General features: G+C 41.1%; 1 protein-coding gene across 1 annotated transcript in view; it reads left to right on the forward strand.

Moving 5' to 3' along the window:
• LOC126162698 (cyclin-dependent kinase 2-interacting protein-like) overlaps window positions 1-18767 on the forward strand; it is a 105294-nt gene that overhangs the window by 32313 nt on the left and 54214 nt on the right. The window contains exon 3 of the mRNA XM_049919351.1: window positions 8812-8902. Coding sequence (XP_049775308.1) covers window positions 8812-8902 — 91 coding nt within the window. The remainder of the gene's footprint in view (window positions 1-8811; window positions 8903-18767) is intronic.

Genomic DNA, 18767 nt, shown 5'->3' on the forward strand with positions numbered 1-18767 from the left:
TGTCGGTTCTCCGGTTAGCTTTATGTGGGTGCCTGGCCATGTCGGTATCCCTGGGAACGAAGCTGCAGATGCCGCGGCCAAGGCTGCGGTCCTCCAGCCTCGGACAGCTTCTTGTTGTGTCCCTTCGTCAGATTGTAGCAGGGTCATTTGTCGGCGCATTTTATCGCTGTGGCATGCCGATTGGGCTGCACTTACAGACAACAAGCTTCGGGCCTTGAAACCTCTTCCCGTGGCTTGGACGTCCTCCTCCCGCCCTTCTCGGCGGGAGGAGGTCATTTTGGCCTGGTTACGAATTGGACACTGCCGGTTCAGCCATCACCATCTGCTGACAGCTGCGCCGGCGCCGTTCTGCCCATGTGGGCAATTGCTGACGGTCTGCCACATTTTAACGTCCTGCCCGGATTTTAACGCACTGCGTCTTGATTTTGGCCTGCCATGTAGTCTAGATGCCATTTTAGCGGATGACCCATGAGCAGCTGCTCGCATTCTTCATTTTATCAACTTGACCAACCTCTCTAAGGACCTTTGATTATGCTGTTTTTTTAATCCTATGCCTGTCAGTCTGTCTTTTATCGTGTTTTCCCTTTTAGTTGCTGTTTTAAACTTGTGCCTGGCAGGTGCATTCCTAACGTAGTCTGGGCGCTAATGACCATTGAAGTTGTGCGCCCTAAAACCAAAAAAAAAGGCGGGGGGGGGGGGGGGGGGGGGGCAGAATTGGTGCCAATCATGCACGGCCTTCACTTCTTCCACACCCAATCACGTAAATCTTTCCTAATCTGCTGGCTACTGGGAAGGATGCTCGGAAAATAAAGATACCAGGATTCAACACGTGGACCATGTTATATATATATATCTTTCACCAACCCTTGAGTGATGTGGAACAGTAAATGGTGTGTCTTTGTCACATTGATAAGTTTTGACAGTAAAGGGGCTATGTCTCTGTGGTGGTCTTAATGGTTCTGCCGTGAATCTGCAATCCTCTGCCACCTCCATATTGGTCACACCAATTTAACCCATGGGTACATCCTACAACAAGCTGCTGCACCATGTTCTAGTTGTGGCACTAGACTGACAAGTCGCCCATACCCTGTTAATGTGTCCCACCATCGCTGCTACGCAGTGAGCTTCACTGCTGGCTTAGACACTCACTAAAATCCTAGCTGATAATGTCAAGGCAACAACCCAAATTTTAACACTAGACTTGTTTTAGCCCCAAATAGGAGTGCATCATCTTTGTAAGATTTCATTAGCAGAACACAGTATGATCGTATTTTCACCTACATCGAGCAACTCTTCAAAATATTCCCTCCATCTGCCCAAGGCATCCACAGGATTCACCAGCAGTTTTCCTGACCTGTCCAAAATATTTGTCATTTCCTTCTTACCTCCCTTTCGAAGACTGCTAATTACACTCCAGAATGGTTTTCCAGCAGCTTGACCCATAGTCTCCAACCTGTTTCCAAAGTCTTCCCAAGATTTCTTCTTGGATGCTGCAATTATCTGTTTGGCTTTGTTTCTTTCTTCAACATAACTTTCTCTGTCTACCTGAGTTCTAGTATGTAGCCATTTTTGATACGCCTTCTTTTTCCTTTTACAGGCTGCCTTGACTGTTTCATTCCACCAAGCTGTTTGCTTCATCCTACTTTTACACACTACTGTTCCAAGACATTCTTTAGCCACTTCTAGTACTGTGTCCCTGTACCTTGTCCATTCCTTTTCCAATGACTGTAGTTGACTACATTCAACTAACTGGTACCTTTCTGAGACCACTGTTAAGTACTTGTGCCTGATTTCCTTATGCTGAAGTTTCTCTACTCTTATCCTCCTACTTATGGACCTGACCTCCTGCACTTTCGGCCTCACAATCCCAATTTCACTGCAGATTAAATAGTGATCAGTGTCATCAAAGAATCCCCTGAATACACGTGTGTCCCTCACAGCCTTCCTGCTGATCTGTTATTATGTAGTGAATGACAGATCTGGTTCCCCTGCCTTCCCAAGTATACCGGTGAATGTTCTTATGTTTAAAAAAGGAGTTTGTGATTACTAAGCCCATACTGGCACAGAAATCCAAGAGTTGTTTCCCGTTCCTGTTGGCCTCCATATCCTCTCCAAATTTACCCATAACCTTTTCATACCCTTCTGTTTGATTTCCAGTCCTGCTGTTAAAACCACCCATGAGCAGAACACTGTCCTTGTCCTTGTCCTTTACTCTAACAACTACATCACTGAGTGCATCATAAAAACTATCCATCTTATCTTGATCTGTTCCTTCACAATGCGAATATACTGACACAATCCTAATTTTCTTGCTAGACACTGTCAAATCTGTTCACATCAGTCGTTCATTTACATACCTTATTGCAACTGCGCTGGGTCCCATTTCTTTCCTGATGTAAAGCCCTACATCCCATTGTGCTGTTCCTGCTTTGACTCCTGACAGGTAGACCTTATATTCTCCCACTTCCTCTTCTTTATCACCCCTTACCCGAATGTCACCAACAGCTAAAACGTCCAATCCCATCTTACTTGCAGCCTCTGCCAGCTCTACCTTCTTCCCAGAGTAGCCCCCATTGATATCAATAGCTCCCCATCTCATTACCATTCGTTTGCCAAGTCGTATCTTAGGAGTCCATGGTTTGTCAATTAGAGGTGGGACTCCGTCACCTCCAAAGGTCCAAGGCATTTTGCTCGGACTGTTGCCAGCATCGTATTTAAAGAACCAGGGAAGCAGGTTGCTAGCCTTACTTGAGTTTTACCCCTAACGGTTGAGGGACTAACCGGTGGATTTGGTAGTCTTTGCCATGTGAGCACAAAGGTGACCATGACTCAGAATATGTCTGAGATGCCCAGCCTTATTCCAAAGTAACTGGTATCCCGACTGTCAGGACCACTTACTTGGCCACTCATATGTTGCCCGTGGTTCATGAACTAGGACATGACAACAGGAACCCACACCATGAACCATATTTTGAAGAGTTGCTCAATGTATGTGAAAATTCGATCAGTAATGTTTCAGATTTTGAGGTAGAATGGGATAGGAATGATGATGGAAATAGGATCACATTTGAGGAAGTGGAGAAAATCGTCAATAGATTGCAGTGCAATAAAGCAGCTGGGGTTGATGGAATTAAGTTGGAACTCATAAAATACAGTGGAATGTCAGGTCTTAAATGGCTACACAGGATAATTGAAATGGCCTGGGAGTCGGGACCGGTTCCATCAGACTACGAAAGCAGTAATCACACCAATCTGTAAACATGGAAACAGAAAAGATTGTAACAACTAGAGGTATCTCTTTAATCAGCGTTGTGGGTAAAATCTTCTCAGGTAATGTTGAAAGGAAAGTACGAGTATTAGTCGAGGACAAATTGGATGAAAATCAGTGTGGGTTTAAGGCCTCTTAGAGGTTGTCAGGACCAGATCTTTAGCTTACGGCAAATAATGGAGAAGTGTTATGAGTGGAACAGGGAATTGTATCTATGCTTTATAGATCTAGAAAAGGCATATGACTGGGTTCCTAGGAGGAAGTTATTGTCTGTTCTACGAGATTATGGAATAGGAGGCAAACTTTTGCAAGCAATTAAAAGGTCTTTACATAGATAGTCAGGCAGCAGTTAGAGTTGATGGTAAATTGAGTTCATGGTTCAGAGTAGTTTCAGGGGTAACACAAGGGTGCAACTTGTCTCCACTGTTGTTCATATTATTTATGGATCATATGTTGAAAACAATAGACTAGCTGGGTGATATTAAGATATGTGAACACAAAATAAGCAGTCTTGCATAAGCGGATGACTTAGTTGTGACGGCAGATTCAATTGAAAGTTTGCAAAGTAATATTTCAGAGCTAGATCAGAAATGTAAGGACTATGGTATGAAGATTAGCATCTCCAAAATGAAAGTAATGTCAGTGGGAAAGAGAGATAAACAGATTGAGTGCCAAATAGGAGGAACAAAGTTAGAACAGGTGGACAGTTTCAAGTACTTAGGATGCGTATTCTCACGAACGCTCAGCTACGATCTTCTCTCTTCTGCAAGAAGGAAGTCAGTACCAAGACTAAGTTATCTGTGCACCGTTCAATCTTTCGACCAACTTTGTTGTATGGGAGTGAAAGCTGGGTGGATTCAGGGGGGGGGGGGGGGGGGGGGGGGGGAGAATCACACATGCAGAACGTGTGTGCTACATTTTAACAGAAGCTTCCTTAGGCCTTGCCTCGATTACAGGTGCGACATACACAGGTATGCATGATCTTCATACCAGAAGATACTACTAATGAATTCAGTTGCTGCATCAGTAATGTGCCGCTTAGATACCTGTGCTCCCTCCTCCTCCTCCTCCTCCTCCTCCTCCTCTCAGAACACCAACTTCCTGAAATGTGCTGAATGGGACCAACTCTCCGATACACCCTTTATCCTAGAAATGCCCCTGGTCTGAGCCCCCCATACATGTGTTCCATAACAAGTTAATAATGTGCTTTTATAAATTATTGTAACTTATTGGCTTATGGATCCCAGATGTCTGTTCAAAAGAAATAATGTTTTCAGTGAAGCAGTTATTTACCTCCCATAATAGAACACAGCATAAGTTAATCATTGCTAACACTTGGTTTAAAAATCATGAAAGAGGGTTGTATGCATGGAAGGGATGTAGAGACACCGGAAGGTTTCAGATTGATTATGTAATGGTAAGACAGATATCTCGGAACCAGATTTTAATTTGGATGACATTTCTCGGGGCAGAGGTGGACCCTGACCTCGACTTAATGGTTAAAGAACTGTAGATTAAAGTGGAAGAAACTTCAAAAAGGTAGGAAATTAAGGAGATGGGACTCATTGAAAGAACCAGAGGCTGTTGAAAGCTTCAGAGGTAGCATTGGGCAACAGTTGACTAGAACACGGGAAAGAATTAAAGTAGTAGACAAAATGGGTGGCTTTAAGAGATGAAATTATGAAGACAGCAGAGTATCAAACAGGTACGAAGACAAGACCTCATAGAAATCCTTGGATAACACAGGAGATATTGAATCTTATCGATGAAGGAGAAAATGTAAAAATGCAGTAAATCAAGCAGGCAAAAGGAATACAAACATCCAAAAAATGAGATTGACAGGAAGTGTGAAATTGCTAGGCAGGAATGGCTACAGGACAAATGTGAGGATTTAGAAGGAGTTTTCAGTAGGGGAAAAATACACTGCCTACAGGAAAATTAAAGAGGCCTGTGGTGAAAAGAGAAGCAAGTGTATGAATATCGAGAGCTCATACGGAAAATCAGTCTTAAACAAAGAAGGGAAAGCTAGAAGGTGGAACAAATATATAGAAGGTACGTACAAGGGAGATAAAATTGAAGGCAGTATTACAGAAATGGAAGAGGGCATGGATGAAGATGAGATGAGAGATATGATACTGTGGGAGGAATCTGACAGAGCACTGGAAGACATAAGTCAAAACAAGGCCCCTGGAGTAGATGATATTGTGTCAGAACTACTGATAGCCCTGGGAGAGCCACCCATAATAAAACTCTCCCATCTTGTGTGCAAGATGTATGAAACACGCAAAATACCCTCAGACTTCAAGAAGAATACAATAATCCCAATTCCAAAGAAAGCAGGTGCTGACAGATGTGAAAAATTACCAAACAATCAGTTTGATATGTCATAGTTGCATAATACAAACACAAAATCTTTACAGAACAATGGAGAAAATAGTAGGAAGATCAGTGTGGTGTTTGGAGACACGTAGGAACATGCAAGGCAATACTGGCCCCACAACTTATCTTAGGAGATAGTTTAAGAAAAGAGCAAACCTACGTTTATAGCATTTGTAGACTTCAAGAAAGCTTTTGACAATGTTGACTGCCATACTCCATTTGAAATTCTGAAAGCTGCAGGGGTAAAATACAGGAAGTGAAAGGCTATTTATAAGTGTTGAGGGGCATGAATGGGAAGCAGTGCTTGAGAAGGGAGTGAGACATGATCATAGCCTATCCCTGACGTTATTCTATCTGTACATTCAACAAGCAGTAAAGGAAACAAAAGAAAAATTTGGAGTAGGTATTAAAGTTCAGGAGGAAGAAATAAGAACTTTGAGGTTTGCTGATGACATTGTTATTCTATTGGAGACAACAAAGGATGGGGAAGAGCAGATGAACTGTACAGGCAGTCTCTTGAAAGGAGAATAAGATGAACATCAACAAAAGCAAGACAAAGATAATGGAACATAGTGGCACTTAATCCAATGATGCTGAGGGAATTAGATTTGGAAACAAGATACTTCAAATAGTTGGTAGGTTTTGCTGCTTGCACAGGACGATAAAGAGTTTAGACAAGAAGAGAATAGAAGTTTTTGAAATGTGGTGCTGCAGAAGAATGCTGGAGATTAGGTGGGTAGATCATGTAACCAATGAGGAGGTACTGAATAGTACTGGGCAGACAAGAAATTTGTGGCACAACTTGGCTAAAGGAAGAGATTCTGAGAAATCAAGGAATCACCAGTTTAGTATTGGAGGGAAGTATGGGGGTCAGAATTGTAGAGAGATAAATACAGTAAGCAGATTCAGAAACATTTAGGTTGCAGTAGTTATTCAGGGATAAAGAGGCCTGCACAGGATAGCAAGCTGCATTAAACCAGTCTTTGGACTGTAGACCACAACAACAACGACAACAGCAATAGTCACGTGTTGGGTACTTAGGAATGAATCCTTGCAGTTGAACAACACTTGAGTGCTATACTAATAAAACCAGCATTTCTTGTTTCAAGTAGCAGAATCTTCCATTTTCTTGGTGCACACACAAATTGTACATTTAAGTTTGTGCTCTGCAAATCACTGTGAAGTGTGTGGTATATGGTATTTCCCATTGCACCAGTTACTAGAACTATTTCAAGTTCCATTTACATATGGAGTTCAGGAAGAATGACTGTATAAATGCTTAGCTGTTTGTGCTGTAAATAATATAATTGTGTCCTCACAGTCCCTATCCAGTATATAGAGTGTTGTAATATATTCTTAGTCACCATTTTCTAGGATGGATTGCACAAGTGATGTGTAAACTGTCTCCTTTGTAGGCAGATTATATGTCTGCAGTATTCAGCCACCTGCCTTACCTACAACTGAGTGTATGTGATAATTCTATTCCATATCCCTATCCCTACAAAGTGTTACACCAAATATTTGTATAAGTTGACCTAGTCCAGCTTTGAACCATTGATACTGTAGTCATAGGATACTTCTTTTTTTCATTTTGTGAAGTGCACAGTATTAAAGTTGCCATTCTTTACACCACCTTGAAAGATCTGACTGACTATCTGCACAACTTTCTTCTGAAAGTATTTGACTAGACCGCTTCATCAACTGCTAAGAGTCAAAAGTTGATATTGATATTGTCTAAAAATTCATTAAAACACAACATCAACAGCAAGGAGCCCAAAAGATTTCCCTGGAGCACACCCAAATGTTCCATATGCATGTGTCAATGACTCTCCATTCAAGATGACAAGCTTTGTCCTCTTTCCCAAAAAACTCTCAATACAGTCATAAATTTCACTCGAAGAGGCCACATCATTTAATGATTGAATTGGATGATGATGATGATGATGATGATGATGATGATGATGATGATGATGATGGCCCCATACAACCATACTTTTGATAGTAAGCGTAGATGTGTTTCTGAGATAAATACTTCTTGGAAATCAAAAAATACTGGATCTACCTGACTGCCTTGATCCATGGCTTTGTGGATTTCACATGAGAACAGTGCAAACTACATTTTACATGATTGATATTTTTGGAATCCATGTGAGTTTGCAAGTAGGAGGTAATTTTGTTCGAGATACCTTATCACATTTGATCTCAGAATGTGATATTCCTTTAAAAGTCCACAGTGATCAGCCATAAATTCTGTGTAAAGTCTGATAGAGATTGTTTAAATGTGTGAATATGTTATTGAAGTACAAATAAAACCCACTACTTAGCTAAGCACTATTATGTATGTTATTGCAATATATATTAGGGCTAATTCTTGTCAGCAGCCATGCCAAAATTGTGTAGATCTAAGTATACAAAGTTTATTTTAGATAGAACCAAGGGTAGCTGGTGTGATGTAGCATCGCTTACTATGCAGAAAACGATGTCCATATTACAGTAGTCTGATACAGCTACTTCACAAGCCATCTGATCATTACAAATATTTTACTTCTAATGTGATTTTTAGCTGTTACATGCTTAAGCTCACGCTAATAGGAATGTTTTTAAAATAATTTTTTTTCAACATGTGAACATCCCCCCCCCCCCCCCCCCCCCTCAAAACACACACACACACACACACACACACACACACACACACACACTCTCTCTCTCTCTTAGGTGTCACATTTGATAAGTTGTTTGTTTGTCTTACCATTCACATAGTTGATTTTTTACGCTTCTACTTGTACATTAAGTGAAGAAAGATAAAACTTTGGCTTATCAGATGACAGCAGACTAATACACACAGATGGGACAGATTTAATTGATTATATTTTTCTTCTCCTCTACCCTGTCTCCCATGATTAAAGATAGTGAATTATTTTTGCACTAGATCAAGATACAGACTAATTTTTTTATTTTCTGTTTACTTTTACAATATAAATAACACACGAGTCTGAAAGCTAAAGTTTCTCAGCTTTTTCCTCTTGTATTAGTCTTCTGCCACCTGGTGAATAGATGTTGTTTTTCTATCTCTTTTTGCCCACGTTTTTTTAAGGTCTTTTCTTTCTACAAGTAATAAATATCATATTTTATGAGACAATCTAAACAGAAATTTTTTCACGCAGGAAGGAGAGCCACGTGCGCAGCTGTGAGCCAGTTTATCCAGATGGCCTGCAGCCCTTAATTGATGATCTGACGAAAGTTTGTGACATGTTGGTATGTAATTTAGTGTAGTTAATAAAATATTTTAATGTCTCCAAAGTATTTGAGAATTTTAAAAATTGTGAGTAATAGGAACTGGGAATGCCCCACTTACTGGGAATATAATGACTGCTGCCTCTTTGTAAGCTAGACTGGACATGTTTAGGAGGCTGCCAGGTGAGCACAAGCACTAAAGCTCACTTTTTGCTTGGGAAGTGAGTGGTCACAATAGAATTAGGTGGTCAGATGTAGTGCATGGAAGGGGAAACAGAGCACAGTTTCAGAGCAATGACCATGTGTTAGGTTCCCTGTAGCATTAGACATGAACATAATATAATTATAGCACAGTACATAAAGTGAACAGAAACTCTTTTCAGATCGATGAACACCAGTGTGGTGACCATTGTAGGAACTTAGGACACTCTAACATCAGTTTACAAAACATTGGTGCAGGATGCCTACATTTATGATACACGATGCTTGAAAACTCTGAACACAAAGAAAAAATTAAACTTACAACTGCAGTACAATATCTTCTGTGCAAAACAATATGTACACTTAGAAGGTGAAAAGCAAGAAGCGGAGTTGCAAAAATTAAAGCAAACACTGTTAAGTTATGTGACTGAAATAAGTATTCATCATATTTGGGAGCAGAGAAATAAATGTCTGAAGACTTTTCCTCAGCATTTCCACTATGAAAATATATATTTGTTTTCAGAATGAAAGCTCAACAAATGCATGTGCAGTTTGAGCAAGTTACCATATTGCTTTCTGTAGTGTTACCATCAGATTTCATAGTTCAGATTTATACTTGTACATCTACATTTACATATATACTCTGCTAGCCACCAAGCAGTGTGTGGCGGAGGGCCCAATTCGTGCCAAAGTCATATATCCCCCTTCTGTTCCACTCGCAGATCGTGCGAGGGAAAAGCGACTGTCTGAACACCTCAGTATGAGCTCTTATTTACCTTATCTTTGAATGGTGATCATTGCGCGATTTGAAAGTTGGTGGTAATAATATATGCTCTACATCCTCGGTGTAGATCGGATTTCAGAATTTAGTGAGCAGCCCCTTCTATTTAGTGCACCCTCTATCTGCAAGTGTGTCCCACTTCAAACTTTCTATGAGATTTGTAATGCTCTCGCAATGGCTAAATGTACCAGTCACGAATCTTGCCCCTCTTCTTTGGACCTTCTCAATCTCTTGAATCAGACCCAGCTGGTAAGGGTCCCATACAGACGAACAGTACTCAAAGACTGGACGAACTAACAATTTGTAAGCTATTTCCTTTGTTCAAGGACTGCATTGCTTCAGGATTCTACCAATAAACGGCAGTCTAGAGTTCGCCTTACCTGTTACTAGTGTAATCTGATCATTCCATTTGAGATCATTTCGAATAATCACAACCAGATACTTGACAGACGTTACTGCTTCCAAAGACTGGGTATTTATTTTGTACTAGTTCATTAATGAGGATTTTCGCCTTGTTATGCGCAGTAGGTTACACTTACTAATATTGAGAGAGAAATGCCAGTCATTACACCATGCATTTATTGTCTGCAAATCCTCATTGGTTTGTTCATAATTTTGGTGTGATACTCCTTTCCTGTAAACTACAGCATCATGGGCAAACAGTCTTAAGGCCGCTGTCAATACCATCAACAATATTGTTTATGTAAGGCGTAAAAAGCAGAGGACCTATTACGCTGCCATGGAGCACACCTGAAGTTACACTTGTTTCTGTTGAAGTCACCCCGTTCAGGACAACATACTGCTCCCTGTCTGTTAGAAAACTTTCTATCCAACCGCATGTCATCGGATAGACTGTAAGCACACCCTTTTTGTAGCAAGCGACAGTGCAGAATTGAGTCTGACGCCTTTTGAAAGTCGAGAAATATGGCATGAACCTGGGAGCTGGTATCTAGAGCCTGTTGTATATCATGCACAAAGAGGGCCAGCTGTGTCTCGCATGACCACTGTTTCCTAAAACCATGCTGGTTTCTGCAGATGAGCTTCTCAGAGTCTAGAAAGGTCATTATGTCTGAACACAAAATATGTTCCATGATTCTACAACAAATCAATGTCAGTGAAATTGTCCGGTAATTGTGTGCATCCTATTTTCTGCCCTTTTTATAGATTGCTATACCTGGACCTTCTTCCAGTCCCGTGGAACTTCCCGCCGTTCCAATGATCTCTGATAGATGCCGGATAAGAATGGTGCTATATTTGTAGCATATTCAACATAAAATCTTACAGGGATACTGTCTGGGCCAGATGCCTTTCTGGCGTCTAAGAATCTTAACTGTTTTACAGTCCCAGATGCACTAAACACTATATCAGCCATCCTTTCATTTGTTCGATAATTGAAAGGGTGAATGGTGCTGCAGTCCTCTATCGTAAACGAGTTTTTGAAAGCTAGGTTTAGAATTTCAGCCTTATGTTTATCATCATCAGTTACATTACCCGTACTGTCAGCAAAAGAAGGTATTGGATTTTTGTAGCGTTCATAGATTTTACGTATGACCAAATTTTTGGGGGTTATTTTTAGAATCTGTAGATAAAATATTGCTTTCAGCTTTGTTAAAAGAGTCTCTCATTGTCCTTCTGACAGCTGCTTTCATTTCGCATAATTTCTGTTTGTCAGTGGGACAGTGACTACGTTTAAAATGACTGTGCAAAATTCTCTGCTTTCTCAGCAACTCCCTAATATGTTTTTGTACCAAGGTGGATCCTTTCCCTCCACTATACTTTTGCTAGGCACATACTTCTCTAGCATATGGTGGACAGTACCTTTAAATTCCGACCAAAGATGCTCAATATCTTTGTGTCCCGTGGTGAGTGCTTGGAGCTGATTATGAAGATATTCATTAATGACACTTTTATTTGCTTTTCCAAACAAGAAAACTCTACACTGTTTCTTTGGTTTTTTTGCAACTTCCACTGACATAGAAGCCACAACAACATTATGGTCACTAATACCTTCTTCTAGATTAACTTCCTCAAGAAGATCAGGTCTGTTTGTCGCCAAGATACTAATATGTTCCCATCTCGAGTTGGTTTTCTAACCAATTGCTCAAGGTTGTATGCTGAGAGCGCTCCTAGAATAACTTCACACAAATCTTTGTGTGTCCGCCGCTCGTGGTCTCGCGGTAGCGTTCTCGCTTCCCGAGCACGGGGTCCCGGGTTCAATTCCCGGCGGGGTCAGGGATTTTCACCCGCCTCGAGATGACTGGGTGTTTGTGTTGTCCTCATCATTTCATCATCATCCAAGAAAGTGGCGAAATTGGACTGAGCAAAGGTTGGGAAATTGTACGGGCGCTGATAACCACGCAGTTGAGCGCCCCACAAACCAAACATCATCATCATCATCATCATCATCATCATCATCACAAATCTTTGCTTCTGCCCCCTGTGATAAATGTGTAATTTTCCCAGTCAGTGAATGCTAGATTAAAGTCTCCACCTATAACTAATAGATAATTTGGATATTTACTTCCTATGTACTCAAGACTTCCCGTGAAACATTCTGCGACGTTTGTTGCGGATGCTGTTTGGTCTATAAAAGCATCCTAATACAATGGTCAATCCTTGTCTGATTGACAGCTTTATCCAGACTATTTCACAGTCCGACCCAGTATTGATCTCAACTGTGTTTAAACAGCTTTTAACTGCAATGAACACACCACCTCCCATAGCATCAGTCCTATCCTTCCTAAACATTGTCCAATCCGAGTTCCAAATTTCACTGCTTTTTATGTCCAGTTTCAACCAGCTTTCGGTACCTAATGCAATATTGGCATTGCTACTGTTTATTGTGCAGATTAACTCAGGGATCTTGCTACAGACACTTTGACAATTTACTAACATGAGATTAAGCATATTTAAATCGTTTGGAATGACCTGTTTAGGCAAACTAACAATTTTTACAGTTGGTGCACCCAAATCAGTTTCACGAACTGGTAATTTTTCAGGCCAGCTGTTTGTTTCCCGTGGGGAGGAACCTAATCTAAAAAACCCACATGTGCACACCATAAGTACTGCGCTACCCATGTAGCTGCTTCCTGTGTGTAGTGCACCCCCGATCTATTGAGGGGCTTCCTACAACCTTCTACCCCATAGCGTAGGTCGAGGAATCTACAACCATTTTCATCACAGAGTTGATGTAGCCTCTGGTTTAGATTCTCCTCTCGACTCCAAGCCAGAAGATCCCGGTCCACCCTGGGTACGATGCTGCAGATCATCAGCTTCGCTTCCACTCCTCGAGAGATGGAGGCCACTTTCACCAATTTAGCCAGCTGTTGAAAGGGCCCAAAGATTTCCTCGGATCCCTGACGGCAGTCATCGTTGGTGCCGACATGTGCAACAATCTGCAGCTGGCTGCACCCCACATGCTTGATAGCTGCCGGAAGAGCCGCTTCCATATCCCGGGCAAGGCCCCCCCGGCAAGCACACCGAGTGTATATTGGACTTCTTCCCTGTCCTAGCAGCTATATTCCTGAGGGACTCCATGATCCGCCCAACAATGGAGCTCCCAATAACTAACAAACTCCTACCCCCACATGCCTGTCCGGACCTTGCTGAAGGAGTGGCCCCTATCCTGGTAGAAGGTGCATTGTGATCTGGCTCAGCCCCCCCCCCCCCCCTTCCAGCATGAGATAGCACACTAAATCTATTAGCAAAGTGCATGGGATTTGGCAGTAGCCTGCGTCCCCCTTGCAGCCTTCGCCTTGAGGCCCAAGAGCTCAACACAGTCTGCCACCCACACTGAGGTGAGAGTGGGCCGGCCGGCTAGTTCGCACCTGAGGTCGGCTCAGTGACAGAGAGCTGTGACATCCCCCCCAGCACATCTAGTACAGCAGAGGCTGCCCCAGGCACTCCATCCCCACCGCACCTCAAGGCGGCCCTCTGGAGTTTCCAGCTGCGTTTGGACTGTGGCCAACTCCTCCTCCATCTGCACACAACAGACACAGTCCCTATCCATCTAGCTAATAACTGATTTGCAATTAAAAAAAAAACTTAAGGAAACCTACTGCCATCCAAGGTTAACAGCTACACTCTAGTTGGCAGAAAGGACACTCAATAATGAAAATAAAAATTTATGGTAGAAGCAAGATCTGGTGCTTATTTTCCTGCTAGGGGCTATTTAGTGAATAGTAAAGAATAAGACAATGACCTACAGCAAACTGCAAGGGGCTATCTAGTGAATATGATAAACGAATTAAACAGTGACCTATGGTAAGCTGCACCTACTGATTATCCCTCGTATTTGTAATTTAAACAAGCATTTACGTACACGCGAAAGTGACCTAATAAAACTACAAAAACTGCTACCTTAAATGTATAGAGTCTAAATGACACTAATAAATGTAAACACTGGGTATTGTACACTGACAGATGCAGGTGCAAAATGAAACCTTTAGCTAACAATAAGAGTTCATAATGTAAAGCACAAATATGAATTCTACTTTATAGGAACCGATGGGCTTACAGTACATTATCACTAAAGCCCACAACAAGCTAAGGAATTTAAGCAGACAGCGAGGTGAGTTTTAGCTTTCTGCTAACCGAACCGTATGTAAGAAGGGCTCAGAAGTTGTGTTGTAACACTGATTTACTCAGATGTTGTAGTGTGATACTGATTTATCACATATTTTACATTTGCTTAACTATTAACGGTCGCAGGTTGCGCTAGTCAAACGTATACAAGTGAGGTTAGAAATCACTGTCAGTATCACTGTTCCTAATAAAACGTATAAAAACTGCTACCTTCAATGTATCGAGTCTAAATGACACTAATAAACATGAATACTGAGCATTGTACACTGACTTAAACTGATTAATCCTCATATTGATAATTTATGTTCACAAGAAAAATAACCTAATAAAACACATAAAAACTGCTACCTTCAGTGTATCGAGCCTAAATGACACTAGTAATCACAAATACTGAGTATTGTGCACTGAATTAATTTGTAATCCCGCATATTTAAAGTCAGTTAACAATGTAAACAAACGTTTGCATACACCTGGAACTGTCTTAAATAGAAATTTTGCTTATCTTATTGAGACGCAAATAAAAACTGAAACCTTTAATTTATCACGTGTATCTGACACTAATTCACGTAAATACTATAGAATAGACAGCAAAAACGATTAATTACTAGCTAAATAACTTATCTTGTAACACAGCAAGCAAAAAGCGCTAGTAGCCGGCATCAGGGCTCTACTTCAGTAAGTAGAGGATTATTGTGCTTTTTTTCTTAGATGACAATCACTGTTGATGCAATCCAGGACTTCTCCTCGTCCTTATGCTGGATGATAAATATGTCTTCCATATCCTTCTTCTTCTTTTTCCTACCCTTTATCCTGTATCTTCACTGGATCAGCAAGTTAATTTATGGATTTGACTATAGAGTGTGTCCGGATACCCTTCCTGTTGCACACCTTGCCTCAGCCTTCCACCTGGGATGAAAGTTATGTACCGCATCTTTCTGTGTCTAGTGCTATCCCTTCATCATCATCATCATCATCATCATCATCATCATTTAAGACTGATTATGCCTTTCAGTGTTCAGTCTGGAGCATAGCCTCCTTATAAAATTCCTCCACGATCCCCTATTCAGTGCTAACATTGGTGCCTCTTCTGATGTTAAACCTGTTACTTCAAAATCATTCTTAACCGAATCCAGGTACCTTCTCCTTGGTCTGCCCCGACTCCTCCTACCCTCTACTGCTGAACCCATGAGTCTCTTGGGTAACCTTGCTTCTCCCATGTGTGTAACATGACCCCACCATCTAAGCCTCTTCGCCCTGACTGCTACATCTATAGAGTTCATTCCCAGTTTTTCTTTGATTTCCTCATTGTGGACATCCTCCTGCCATTGTTCCCATCTACTAGTACCTGCAATCATCCTAGTTACTTTCATATCCGTAACCTCAACCTTGTTGATAAGGTAACCTGAATCCACCCAGCTTTCGCTCCCATACAACAAAGTTGGTCGAAAGATTGAATGGTGCACAGATAACTTAGTCTTGGTACTGATTTCCTTCTTGCAGAAGAGAGTAGATCGTAGCTGAGCGCTCACTGCATTAGCTTTGCTACACCTCACTTCCAGTTCTTTCACTATGTTGCCATCCTGTGAGAATATGCATCCTAAGTACTTGAAACCGTCCACCTGTTCTAACTTTGTTCCTCCTATTTGGCACTCAATCCGTTTATATTTCTTTCCCACTGACATTACTTTCGTTTTGGAGATGCTAATCTTCGTACCATAGTCCTTACATTTCTGATCTAGCTCTGAAATATTACTTTGCAAACTTTCAATCGAATCTGCCATCACAACTAAGTCATCCGCTTATGCAAGACTGCTTATTTTGTGTTCACATATCTTAATATCACCCAGCTAGTCTATTGTTTTCAACATATGATCCATAAATAATATGAACAACAGTGGAGACAAGTTGCACCCTTGTGTTACCCCTGAAACTACTCTGAACCATGAACTCAATTTACCGTCAACTCTAACTGCTGCCTGACTATCTATGTAAAGACCTTTTAATTGCTTGCAAAAGTTTGCCTCCTATTCCATAATCTCATAGAACAGACAATAACTTCCTCCTAGAAACGCAGTCATATGCCTTTTCTAGATCTATAAAGCATAGATACAATTCCCTGTTCCACTCATAACACTTCTCCATTATTTGCCGTAAGCTAAAGATCTGGTCCTGACAACCTCTAATAGGCCTTAAACCCACACTGATTTTCATCCAATTTGTCCTCAACTAATACTCGCACTTTCCTTTCAACATTACCTGAGAAGATTTTACCCACAACGCTGATTAAAGAGATACCTCTGTAGTTGTTACAATCTTTTCTGTTTCCATGTTTAAAGATTGGTGTGACTACTGCTTTTGTCCAGTCTGATGGAACCTGTCCCGACTCCCAGGTCATTTCAATTATCCTGTGTAGCCATTTAAGACCTGACATTCCACTGTATTTTATGAGTTCCGACTTAATTTCATCCACCCCAGCTGCTTTATTGCACTGCAATCTATTGACCATTTTCTCCACTTCCTCAAATGTGATCCTATTTCCATCATCATTCCTATCCCATTTTACCTTGAAATCTGAAACATTACTGATCATCTTTGTAAGATTTCATTAGCAGAACACAGTATGATCGTATTTTCACCTACATTGAGCAACTCTTCAAAATATTCCCTCCATCTGCCCAAGGCATCCACAGGATTCACCAGCAGTTTTCCTGACCTGTCCAAAATACTTGTCATTTCCTTCTTACCTCCCTTTCGAAGACTGCTAATTACACTCCAGAATGGTTTTCCAGCAGCTTGACCCATAGTCTCCAACCTGTTTCCAAAGTCTTCCCAAGATTTCTTCTTGGATGCTGCAATTATCTGTTTGGCTTTGTTTCTTTCTTCAACATAACTTTCTCTGTCTACCTGAGTTCTAGTGTGTAGCCATTTTTGATACGCCTTCTTTTTCCTTTTACAGGCTGCCTTGACTGTTTCATTCCACCAAGCTGTTTGCTTCATCCTACTTTTACACACTACTGTTCCAAGACATTCTTTAGCCACTTCTAGTACTGTGTCCCTGTACCTTGTCCATTCATTTTCCAATGACTGTAATTGACTACATTCAACTAACTGGTACCTTTCTGAGATCGCTGTTATGTACTTGTGCCTGATTTCCTTATCCTGAAGTTTCTCCACTCTTATCCTCCTACATATGGACCTGACCTCCTGCACTTTTGGCCTCACAATCCCAATTTCACTGCAGATTAAATAATGATCAGTGTCATCAAAGAATCCCCTGAATACACTATACCATTTAGAAAAATGTGAATGTTTTGGAAATATTTGCAAATTGTGTAACAGGTGTGGGACATGGGTACCAGCACGGTATTCACCATTCGGTTGTGGGAAACCACCTAAAAACCCCTTTTAGGCTCGCTGGCACATTGGCCTTTGACATTAATCCTCCAGGCATATTCAATCTGCGTACCTCCCCAAGTCCCAGAAGCAGCATGCTAACACATACAGCTATGCGGTTGGGTTTACATTGTCCATATAGTCTTCAAAATAACATGCCGTTTTTTTCTGTATTCAAGATAACAAACACTAGTTACAGACTCGGAGTTCAGAATAAGAATTGACCGATTGTTTTACAGAGATTGTATACATTACTTTCAAATTGATTATATAATGGTAAGGGAGAGAATTTTTAGACTGGTTTTAAATTGTAAAACATTTCCAGGGGCAGATTTGGACTCTGATCGCAATTTAATGGTTATGAACTGGAGATTAAAACTGAAGAATTTGGAAAAATGTAGAAATTAAGCAGACAAGACCTGGATATGTTGAAAGAAACAGTCAGACAGGGCATTAGGAAAGGAATACAGTAGAAGAGATGAAATAGTGAAGGCAGAAGTAAAAAGACAAGACCTAGTAGAAATCCTTGGATTACACTAGAGATATTGAATTTAATTGATAAAAGGAGAAAATGTAAAAATGCAGCAAATGAAGCAGGCAAAAGGGAATACACCAAAAAATGAGCTTGACAGGAAGTGTGAAATGGCTAGGCAGGAATGGCTGTGGACAAATGTAAGGATGTAGAAGCAGATTTCAGTAGGGGAAAAATAGATACTACCCACAGGAAACTTGAAGAGGCCTGTGATGTAAAGAGAAGCAGTTGTATGAATATCAAGGGCTCATATGGAAAACCAGTAAGCAGAATGGAAAGCTGAAAGGTGGGACAAGTATATAGATGGTCGCCCACTCAAGCTGTGCGGTCTAAAGCACTGCTTCCTGAGTGGGAAGGGGTGCCAGTGCCTGGTGGATTAGTGTCGAGGTCTGGTG

This window comes from Schistocerca cancellata, chromosome 2, assembly GCF_023864275.1.
Source record: "Schistocerca cancellata isolate TAMUIC-IGC-003103 chromosome 2, iqSchCanc2.1, whole genome shotgun sequence".
Taxonomy (NCBI): domain Eukaryota; kingdom Metazoa; phylum Arthropoda; class Insecta; order Orthoptera; family Acrididae; genus Schistocerca; species Schistocerca cancellata.